General features: G+C 36.7%; 1 protein-coding gene across 1 annotated transcript in view; it reads right to left on the reverse strand.

Annotated features, from left to right (window-relative positions):
• Positions 1–707: 707 nt before the first annotated feature.
• The window catches only part of LOC110460384 (sex peptide receptor-like), a 29,051-nt gene continuing 17,125 nt past the window's right edge, over positions 708–12,633 (reverse strand). Inside the window, exon 2 of the mRNA XM_021513262.1 lies at positions 708–3,266. Coding sequence (XP_021368937.1) covers positions 2,056–3,213 — 1,158 coding nt within the window. The 5' untranslated portion in view covers positions 3,214–3,266 and the 3' untranslated portion in view covers positions 708–2,055. The remainder of the gene's footprint in view (positions 3,267–12,633) is intronic.

Below are 12,633 nucleotides of genomic sequence, written 5' to 3' on the forward strand. Positions count from 1 at the left end.
ATCCCTGTAATAAATCGTTCTTGTTTTTAATTTATTTTTAAAACAAACGAAAACAAAGGTGTGATTTAAATTTGGAACGTCTGTTAAAAAAATGGTGAACAAATATATCATAATAATGATGATGATAATTATACGTTCCACTTTATTATATTTTTTAAACTTAATACAACAACATTGTATCGCAAACAATAGCAACAATGTTTCGAAAGAGACTTTTTTGTCGTTAACGATGATTTTGTCTTAATAATAAGAACTTTTGAGTTGCAGGAAAATCACAAAATGATATACAGCCATCGGTTCAGGTACTCAAAGCTCGTAGCCTTTACCACAAATTAACGTAAACTAAAGATATCAAAACAATAAATCTACATTCTTAAGTATTGAAATGATTAAACTACATTGTAAATAGTTTCAAAATCATCATATGAAGACACTTAATACACAAAATATTTGTAAATTTAAACAAAAATCTCATAAAATCACATTTGAAAAATTCCATTTACTACTACATGTAGTAATGCTTACAAGACTTTTTCCACAACAGGATCCAGTAATCCGGAACCGGAAGTCCAGTGTTCCGCAACTGGAAGTAAGACAGATGGGCTCGAGATGTTATATATAAGTATTATATATATATATATGTCAGATTTTAAATATAAATTTCGGACACAAGCAAATATGTGATCTGTAGGCGCTCTGTACATGGAAACAATATCAGTATAATAAAATTTTGTAATTTAAACGCGTTTTTTTTTTCAAGCGATGACATTTGCAATGGGATGGGCACAGTTTATATACAAATTCAAATTTATTTCATAATCTCGCTTAATGTCAATATGAGTTATCTCATGAATGATAGAGTTCTTAAGATTGTACACAGCTTCATGATACAATAAAACACGAGATCTAATTGACCCACGTGAGTACATGTGAGAATGTGCGATAACTCACGAGAATATTTTAATTCTACGAAATATATGAAAACCAATATACTAGTTGTTTAATCAGTCACAATATCATAGTTCACGGGAACAGTTTACGCCTTTTCTTTTAACTGCTCCATAACGCACTATTTTTCACTTTTCTTCTTAACTTGCTCATTATAATGCGACTTCTTTGTAAATCACAAATCTACAACACATTCAACGTCCAGCGTTTTGCAGGTCGATTATATACATGTAACGTATTATGATTGTGACAAAAAATATGTACAAAAATAAAAGTGATCGTAGCCAATAACGTCATCGTAGACCAGCTTCCATTTCAACGATACACGCAAAAACATAACTTTGTTTTCAAAAATGACAGAGAGGGTCAATAGTTTTAATCCTGCGTTGAGCGCATTGAGATGAGCACGTGCACAACGAAAACTTTGTCAATCATTGCTGAGTGTTTGAGTTTCAGACGGCTACACATGTTTGGTTGATATTCCGGCTAGAATATTTGAAATCTAACAGTGCAATACCTCTAGTGATAAAGCATTTCACCATGTGTTACTATTGTAGTCCAACGTATGAGCCGATTTTTATCATTCCAAGGGTACATGTGGCATTTCACAGGGATGCATTAAGGGTTTCAATCATTTCGCCGAAATCTTACACTGTGCTTCTTTCATCCTTTTTGAGACTTTTGAAACACTGATGTCTGATGTTGATGCCAGTGACTAGACCCATAGGCAACTTTTAGGGCCAATATCAACGTACATAGAGAGAAAGAGAGGCCGTATAACGAACACCCTTTACGTCTTTACCGCATAACGTCACCGTAGGAGCAGCGATCATTCCGTCTTGAACTTTAGATGTTTACGACGTTTGTCTAACATTCACGGAAACGGTTGTTAATAGTCTACGGTCATGTCGCTGACCTCACGCTGGCGCGAATAACAAGCCTAACGCAAGGAATTGAAAACAAGCACAACATTCTGGGAGAGGTGAAAACGGCTCATTTCCTATGCGTCAAGATTGGCTTGCGCATACATGTCGACGATATGTTTATCCGGATATCACGCAACGTCGACAACAGACGACGCGTTTGACTGGATAAAACTTGTTGATCCTAAAGAGCTGTTTCGTCGGTCGTCAGGGCTGTCTTACCGTTTTCCGTTGGTAGTGTCATGTACTGGGAACAATCACGGTCGATGGGCATGGGCGCCCCTGTGAACATCCGCTTGAAAGTTTCCCGGAACTGCCGAGACATCCCGCAGTAAATAAAAAAATTCAACGGATAACTCAACAAAATGAAGAAATTCGATATCAAGTTCATGATACCGTATTTCTCAGCGTCAGAAAATATTCCTAGTTCAAATGTATTGTCCATAATGTTTACAATGATAATTATGCCGAGAGGCAGCTCTACCAGCAGAAACAAACCCACCACAGCCACAAGCATGAGTGTGGTACAGTTACTGTCCTTTAGTTTCTTGCTCTCACTCTTTTTATTCTGTTTCAGTAGCTGCATCCGACGAAGTTGCGCAGAGCGCATGGCCGAGATGAGCAAAGCGTTGAGAACCACAAGAAATGTGCACGGAATTAGATGTATACATATTACTCTGAACCAGTAATAAACGTTATAATATACATCCGGGTTATCTCGCACCCATGGCATTAATGCCTCTTCACATGCGACAATCGTCTGGTTTGGGTCCAGACGAGACGGCACTATAAACGGCTGGTAGGTAGAGTCAAAGAATCGTGAAATTTGGCTCAAAATAGCTATGACGTATATTGCCAACGTGCCGTAAAGCACGTTAGTGATTGTGCACCACTTCCGGGCCTTGAAACTATGACAAATGTAAATATACCGCTGTATTGCAAGCGCCATGGTGAGCCAGATTGAGGCGGTGTGAAAGATAGTCGGAATCAGCTCAGACATATACTTGTATGTGTAGCACCACTTATACGGGATATATTCTTTATAATTGCCCAAACCGAAAAAATACAGAAATACAGGCAAGGGAAACAGCCCAGTAAACATGTCAGACAGGGCCATTCCCGCCAAAATGGCGTTAGTGGGAGAACGCATGTGCTTCTTGAGAAGCACGATCACAACCAGAGTATTTGTAACCAGTGTAATGAGGATCAACACCGGAGAGAAGTATCCTAAAAGTGGAACAGCGTATCGTATCGGAAACGAGACCGTCAGGTCAAGGAGGAAGGGCGCATCCGTCGTCACGTTTTCAAACGAATTGTTGTCCATCTGGATCTCTTCCGCCATTTTGTATGTTGAATGCTGGGAAATGTTAGGCAGTCAAATTATGGACACGACAGCTGAAAATAGAAAACAGAAAGAGTTTAAAGTAATTATTTGGAAATAAATGTTATCAAATATATGCATGGTGACTGATTACGATTTACTACAAGTATATTAATTCGTGTATATTCAGGATCACTGTCCAGAATATATTTCATTCATACAGTTACCTCTCCTTTATAATCAGTCCATAATAAGTTGTCTAGTGGTACATGTAGGACGCCGGGCTCGTGACCGAAGGGTTGCGGGTTCGAGTCACGGCACGGCTCGGTACAGTGTTGTATCTTTGAGCAAGATACTTCACTCCGCTTGTTACAGTCTACTCAGCTGTAAATGAGTATGTGGATGGCAGTGCTCGAATTGTTGAATGCTAGCTGTGAGCGCCGAAATGGCTGCATCAGCTACATGCTCCACGGGGAGTTGAGAAAGCTATTGGCTGGTTGCAAAGGCCCTTTAACCACGGATTACAATTTGTGAACCGCCTTAAGCCGACCTACGAACTAGGTTGTGATAGAGCGCTATATAAGAACCTCGAAGAATTATTAATAATATTAGTATGATTGATGAACAAATCAAAACAGGAGATAAATGAGATTTTCGTTAATGCTCATTTTGGTCGCATACAATCCGCCTACATCAGGTATTTGATTTGCAGATATACGCTTCAAAATGGAGTTGTGTGCTATAGTTGCATCGAAAAGGGAAACATGTGATTAATCGACACATGAATACATGTAGATATTCATAAACATAAAACAAGTAGGATGCCATCGAAACAGGAAACATGTGACAAACTGTTCCTTATTGATTTGAACGTACATGTAGCTGTTGTGAAGTCGTAAAACTCCAAACAAACGAAAGAAAAAAAAACAGCTTCATGGAAAAATGGAACGAATATTTGCTTTTAGCCTAAAGATTGATCGAATGCAAATACATTAAGACTTTGAGACGACCTACGAACAACGTTGTGATAAAGCGGTATATAAGAACCACGAATTACTATTATATATTTGTTGTTGATATCACAGTAGCGCAACAGGTGTGAATAATTCCAGTGACCAGGTAACTAAGATAAAGAGGAATTCGAACCATGGTCGGTACCTGTTGTGACAATTAGAATGTCACTGTTGACTATTTTGGGAGGTGTATGCCATATTTATTTATTAATTGTTTTAATTAAAACATATATTTTTTGCATCAATGTTCTGCATGATATGGGCCCGTAGTCATGAAACTGTCCTTATGTGCAAATTCAGATTCTGTGCTAAAGTTCATCTTCTTGTCCCTGTGATAAATAAATAAAAAGCACACAATTTGTATATGATTTGGAATAATTTTGAGACATAAAGCCGTATAACATTTTCAATGTTCAAATCTGTAACTTTCATAGTGTCACATCATGATTTAGCGTGAAACAAAAACAGTTGGCACGAGCATAGACGCTATACTTCACCAAGGTTTTCTTTTTTAAAACAAAGTGTTTGTAAAAGATGTAGTCTGGACTAGAAAACGAGTTTCCAATGCACAGTTACAACTTTAGGCAGTGATACGAGGATCTTTTACACACCAGATTGTCATCCTGAAAATCGTCTCGGTCAACCAGACTCTTGTTGTCTACACAAGCTACGCCGAGTTACGAGGGAATCAGGAGTCTGGTTAGACGAAACTAACTGGATAATCAACTCACGGTGATGTTTTTACATTATGAAAGATCAACAAGAATTGGATTGCTTGTTTCTCATGTCACTCGAAATGTAAATACATATAGCATGACGTCATGGAGGAACACGTCAAACATGATTAATCGCTGGAAACAAAGACTCAGGTTTCCAAATAGAAAAACTTAACATTTAATATCTAGAAAGATATATCCTACATACTAAAGGATATATCTCTTGAAGTAATGAGATATCTTTCTCTCATTTCAATTTATGTAGATAGGGCTGTCGAGGCGTAATAAAAGGGTGTAAGACATTTCTATCTTACACCCGATTTCACATGAAGTGACGTCACAATTGCTCAACAATGATGTGACGTCACGATTTGGAATGTTCCGATACTGCAATGCGGTAAAGGCGACGTGATGAAATAAAAACCTTTTTATAATATATTTATCGCACACGTTAGAAAGAGAAGACTTTTTTTTCTGCGCGGACTCTGTTTTCTTTTGTTAGAAATGTTCAGGGAAAAAATGATATTTTCAAAAGTCCACACGCATTTTCATGGCTTCTGAGCTGGTTCTTGGAGTTGGAATGAGAGAAAAATACTCTTTCATGCACAAGGGTGTATGCTAGGATTTTTTTTTTTTTCCCGGTGTTTTCAAATTTGGCAAAACCCTCGGCAAAGCTCCGAGTTTTATCAAATTTGAAAAACCCTCGGTCGGAATTCCCCTATTACACCATTGGGCATGAAAGAGTCTTATGCTTTTGGTTTGAGGGAGATATCTTATACAGTAAACAATATAGATTTTGTTATATAATACTAACCATATGACAATACCCTATTATATTTAAAGATATATATATATATATATATATTAAATTATTTGAGATATCTTTAATTAGACATTTTCAGGTTATATCACATGAACTAAATATAGCACACACAATGACCTTAGCTGTTGATAAGACGTTAACTAAATAAGACCACAACCAAAAACCAAAACACAAAAAATGATGACGTCGTAAACGTATAATGCAATGTTTTGCGCGGTATTTGCAATTCTAGCTTCCGACTGGTTTAAGTCGCTCGGCGACGAAATTACAGCGCAATGTTGTGTTTTTTTGCAAAGTTATTATATTTTTTAAATCATAAACGAATAAATAGTCATTAGCTATAATCTTGAAAGTGTTGTCTGTCTTTTTCCGACACAATCCAAACACGTTCGCGCCATTGAGGCTAATCAAATAGCTTTTCTAGCTCCAATGTAACTTAAACAGTTACTAACACTGACATCAGTTATAGAGTGTGTTAAATCCAATACAGTTGAAGCGTTTGACTAACACTGACACTAATTAAATGTGTCTAACCCCGATGCAGATCTAACTGTTGCTAACATTAACCTTAATGGAAGCGTGTTTCAAACCCAGATGCAAATTGAATGTTACGAACATCAACGTCTTTAAATGAGTTTGACCCGGATGTAAATTAAACACGTTACTAGCTTGTGATCAAAGCATGTTTCTAACTCAGATGTTTATCAAACATGCTCCTACCAATCGATCTGCACTGTTCTGCGTGAAGTATTACGTGCTATTTCTATATTTGTATGTGTTGAGTAACTTTACGATTTCATCTAAAGTAGAATTACTCATAGGGTGTTGATAATGGCTCGTGAGCTCGAGAACTCGTGAGCGCGTGAGATGCCATTCAGTATTTTGTATATCAATCGAATTTGTTGCGTGTATCGTGCAGTTGATTTAACTGACTTATCTCCACTCCTTCTTCCATTGATCTAAAAAGGGACGTAACTACAGAGAACTTATAAATGATAACAAGCCTGTCATTTAACTGATTTTGTTGAGTGACATCAATAAATTCAGTATAAAAATAATTACTGTTTAATGCAATTAATTTATTAAATGCGCTGATTACGCATCGATCTCGGAGAACTGTTTGTCTAGATAAGGAGCTTCATGCTAAGAACTTAGATCAAAGGCTTATCGGTATATCTAAAAGGAACACGCGTACGGTTCACTCTGCTTCAGACCAGCAAAACAAATCAGCGACATTTGATTCATAAGAGTATACTTTTTATTCCTACTTCAAAACTGTTGAAGTTGTTTATATGTAGCCTTGAAGGACATGGTAATTACAATAGCTATATGATTATACGGTATATGTGCCGATAACAACTGGGTGTACTAAAATTTGCGGTAAACCTCTTTACCGATGTATACAATGTATAGGATATGACGATGCCTTTCTCTCTCTCTAGATATATTACAAGTAGGTTCAAAAATCTTAATATTTTTTAGATATTTTTTCATCATGAGTAGCCAACTCGATTCATGGGCGGATTGGTCTAGTGGTTAACGTTCGACCTTCCACGCAGGCGGCTGGGGTTTGATCCCCGAAGTCGTCGTAATATTGAATATTCAGAGAAAGTGTTTTTCTCTTGCCCACACAACCCCAATAACCCGAAGGGAGTATAAAATGGTCTGGGGTGGATGTTGCGGTATCTGTGCTGTAGCATTCAAGTGAGATGGCACGGTCTCGCTGTGTCCCCGTTGGAAGCACTGTCCCACTACAAACAGAACACACATTGCATCTCCAGCACATACACAGGCATACAAACATAGGGAGATATTAGCCAGGTGGCAAAGGACTAGTACATGTAGTTAGTACCTGATAAGGCAGCTCTTGCGAATTCCTCAAAAATTGTATTGATTAATGTATATACTAACTGTATTAATTGTTTATCTATGTATGCTATTACACGAGCGTTATGCCAGTTGACTACAATCCCCTATAGTATTAATATAGTCTTTTTATTATCACAAGGTAGGTATTCGTGCTTGTAAGACAAGATACAGAATACTACTTTCCATATATAAAATATTTAGCGAATATTACTTTTGGGAATAAAGCTGACAACATGAGACTTCCTCCTATACATTGCGAACTCAAATATTCGAGAAATAAACCCTTCACGCATGTCTTTGGGATAACTAACAATAAAACTAACTCTGCACAGAGTACGAAAATTATAACAATAAGCTTTATTTTCAAAAGACATCAATTATTGTCTTTGTGATACAAACATTATGTGCATTCACAATATGTGTAATACAGTAGTGGTATAAAATAAGTTCTGACAAGTTACGACAGGCAGCATTTTTACAATCTGTACATGTCTATACTTTCATCCAATATGACGGCTGACAGCCAGTATAGGCGAGTGGTTTCTGATCCGTGAGAACGACAGCACAAAAGTAACGGCGTCACGGCCATATAGCGTCATGGTTTCCCTACTCGATCGTAACAGACTTTGATAGCTTTATGTAGTGGCTAAGTAGACGTTAATGTAAATGCTATAAACTGAGAAATATGGATTATAGTTGACAAGAAACGGGATAACACTAAAGGACTTGTCGTTCTGTAGCTAACTTAAACCACTCGCCCGGCGGTCGTAAGCCTCTTAACGTCCAAACCATTGACCATTTACGTACGATAGTAACATATGGCTTTGCTCTGTGTCTGCGTAATGGTCATTCAGGGGGTCAGTGGCTGTATATTGTTCGTAATAAATTCAATGTGACCAGCGAGGTCAATCAGGGACAGGATAATCTGATAAGTTATTGCAGACACAACTGAATTATCTCCCCTTTCTCGAACTGCCATATTTTGTGACCAATCCGATGACGTATTTAGTCAGTGAATTGATAGGCACAGGATTCCAATTTATCGTATTGATTATACATTTGTTCCTATTCTATGTAGGAAAATGGTTATTATGCAACATCCTAAATCCGAGAAAACACCCACAGGAGTAGAAAGGTCAGACAGTTGGCATTGGATCGTGTCATTTTGACAATTTCCCCTGTTCACATAAACCAATCTTGATCAAACAACATCTCTTTATAATTAGCTCTGCCAGTCTATCATGTCGAACAGGCTCGAGTATTTAGCATGTAGCCTTGCGGGACGCATGAAGGGCTGAGGGAACGAAACTAGTCTGTCAGAGCCAACAAGGTGCTTAGTGAATTTGACTTGCCACATGAATCCGACAAGCGTCTGGTTGAATGAGATTCACGTAACACAGCGCATGGATAAAGTCCAGATAAATGTTGGAATGATATTTCTTGCTCGACCTAACACCTTTATACCACCAGAATACAAAGAAGACAGAAAATTATTATTAATTATATTGTCTGAATTTTCCTTCTAACAATGAGAGAATTTTAAAAGAAGAATATTATATGCACTGTACATGTGTTTCCTAATTATGGAACGATCAGGTTTTTGTTGTTGTAAACAATAATGAATGCATTGTCTCCGGGATCTTTTTGTAAAAATATATAGCTCTTTTTTATTTTAAAACTGTGTCCCCCTATTTATCCAAACTACAGTGGTATAATCTGACGACCTGTGAGACACAACATATTTGCCAAATTAACCTATGTAATCTGACGACCTGTGTGGCACACCATATTGGTCAGAATAATCTGTCTAATCTGACACCCTGTGATGTACAATACATTGGTCAAATCAACCTGTCTTAACTGACACTCTATTGAACACATTATATTGGTCTGTCTAACCCGTTTTATTTGACACTGTGTAAAGCACAGCATATTGGACGATAAACCTGTGTATTTCGACACTCTATTGGTAACCCCATATTGATAAAAAAAATAACCTGTTTAATCCGACGACCTCTGGTACACAACATACTGGTCATATGAGACAAGTTATTCAAATGCTTTGATCGGCTCTGGTTGTTTTCATCGAAAACAGTGTTATAACATAATGTTGAATTAAAGTTGATGATCGGGGTTTAATAAGGTTTCACTTTTATGATTATTTTTTAAACCTACGTCTCTATATATCTCATCAATGATTAAATAATCTTTAAATTGAGCAAGGTTTTGATGCTTAAAACAGAAACGCATTGTGAAAACGAAGCTACCAAAAAGGCTATATGGGCCTGCTGAAGTCGGAATACCGCCGATGAACATTAGTTCTGAAGCGTCGTTGCGTTTATAGATTTTGTTTTTAATAAGAAAGATTTTAAAGTTCAAAACAAAATATTCTTAATATTCAAAAGCCCAATAAAATACAGAAATATACAATCTTCATTTTCTTTGTGAAAATGCTAGGAAATCCTAGAAACTGCTTGTCTTGGAATAAATGTTACAGGACATTTAGATGTGCACAATGATGTACCATTCTTCAAACGCTGTTGTTAACCTGTGGAAATGACAGGTAAATATTGAATTTACACTTGTCCTGTGTGTTTATTGTGTTTATTTCCAACGTTATGCACATATTGTGTTTACTATGTACCTATAGTATAAAGGCTGCCTGTTATAAACTTGTCAGAAACTTATTTCGTAATACTATCGCATTGCAAATATTTTGAATGTATGTAGCAAAACGACAATCATGTCTATTGCAAGAAATGAAGACATATGTATCAAGATGGCTAATATTTTTGAGAAATAAAATATTGTCTTTAGTTTCAATTAATCCTTAAATAAAACTCTTCAAAATATATCATAATTTGTTTTCATAAAGTTTCACTGACAAATCTATTACAGATGCATTCAGAAAATCTTCATTCTTTTTTTGCTTCTTAATCGAATGACATCTTTAAACTGTATTTTCATTTAATTCATTCGTAACATTAACTTAGAACAAGAACGTCTGTGAAACATGGAGCGCCATTCCCTGTGTTTATATACGACACGATACACTCGAATACTCACAGTGTTAACACAGTCTGTATATCCCTACCGACTCCACGCACGACTGACGGCCATGTTGTTCAACGAAGCATCCGCCCATGTACACTTCCGCTTTATCGATTTTCTTTTCAGAATCATGACGGTTTCACAACAACTCATTCGATTAGTTCCTCTATTGCATCATGATACCTCTACCTTCAAAGAGCTTTTTTGCCAGTAGTGGGAATGTCAATTTCGTACGCACGTGATTGTGCCATTAAAATATATTCACTAATCAATATTAAAAAAGTGCACTTAATATTAACGAAATCGTGAGAAATGAATAGGTATTCAGATGTTTAATTAATGCGTGACTTCCGGTTTAGAACAAAACATCATAAACAACTTCCGGTAATAACAGGAAGTGAAGATCTAAATTTTAGGATTTTTGTTTTGTTAAGTGAGTGCATATTTGATGAGAAAGTAGGCTTAATGTAAAAATATACTATTTTGATAGAATGACAACGTGTTTCAAATCTTCAAATGTTTTTTTCATACACATATATCGGTAAAGCAGCAATGTGCAATGAAATCTTACAAGAAAAAAGGCAATTGGGCGAACACTTTAGTACAAATTTATTTTGTAGAGTGACAGATGAAAAGTAGGCAGCATTTGATGTAATTTGGAGTAAATGTTTCTTTTGTGGTAACGACTTGGCAATAAATACACATTGTAAAAATTACAAGGATCCGACAATTCTTTACAGAAGGTATAATTGGACCAATACTGATGTTCCGAGTAACATGAGATGTTTAAGGGCTTTTAATCAGATGTACCATCACTACGGTTCCATTTTAACCGAGAGTTTATCCTAATCGAACAAAAATGTTTAATATTACTCCGAACACATCAGTTCACATGTAGGTCCGAACATGTCAACTGTAACAAATTATCTGGTCCATGTGTTAAAAATATGCAATGGCTTGAGAAATTCTGTTAGGTATTGAGGAAGCTATCGTCAAAAAGGACAGTAGCTCACAGGTTGATCAACACTTTTTTTGTTTCAAGGATCTAAAAACATGTATTTATATACAATGTACGCTTGTACATTTAGTATTTTGTATATAAAATTGAAGAAAATGCAGAGCACCTTGTTGAGGTTAATCATTGCCTGAATGATTAATTGCCGATAATACTTATCGAACAAGGAGGTCAGTCTGCGGATAAATAATCACAAGCTTATATACCTTTATCGGCTGACTGGAAGAAAAAAAATCGGTTAAACACCAGGAGAGTATACATTACTAGGGTAGGTTAATGATGGTCACCTGTATTAGCTGCCGCTGTATCATTAACTACTATGTAATTAAATACATAATTAAATTCGCTAACAATTACAATTTTGTTACAACGTACACTGTCCGTCATACATAAATATCACCGGAGAAACATGTGCTATGATTTAATACTACAGTAACGCTATTTGTTCGACCGTTTTCTCGACTTTTAGTCGCCATGCATAGAAATGCAAAGAACGCCGTTTTTTCGCAGCAGCGCATCCAATATAGTCGTTGCAGTCCATGTTTAAAATAAAAACATTTTGCAACTTCGCTCAAATCTAATATATCTTATTGCAGCATTGGGAACAGTACAGTTGATAACGCGCTCGCCTTTCACCAAGGTGGTGTTTGATCCGCCGATCGTACGTAAAAAGTTATTGTGTCAACTACCTGACCTCGTGGGGTTTCTCCGGGCTCTTCGGTTTCATCCCTCACTAACCCCCTCCCTGCGCAAACATCCGGGCCAACACGAATGATCAGTTGCAATAACGTGTTATATAATTGTTGTAAAATGAATAACGTTTCTGTTTATCGACAGCACATTGACTACTGTTAGCATCATCAATGACTGTTGGGTTATTTTGGAAGACTTTTGTAACGACCGCCATTATATGTACAATAACAGCTTGCTTTACAGTGTTTGATACACAGAAAT

Source organism: Mizuhopecten yessoensis, unplaced genomic scaffold (assembly GCF_002113885.1).
Source record: "Mizuhopecten yessoensis strain PY_sf001 unplaced genomic scaffold, ASM211388v2 scaffold1375, whole genome shotgun sequence".
Taxonomy (NCBI): domain Eukaryota; kingdom Metazoa; phylum Mollusca; class Bivalvia; order Pectinida; family Pectinidae; genus Mizuhopecten; species Mizuhopecten yessoensis.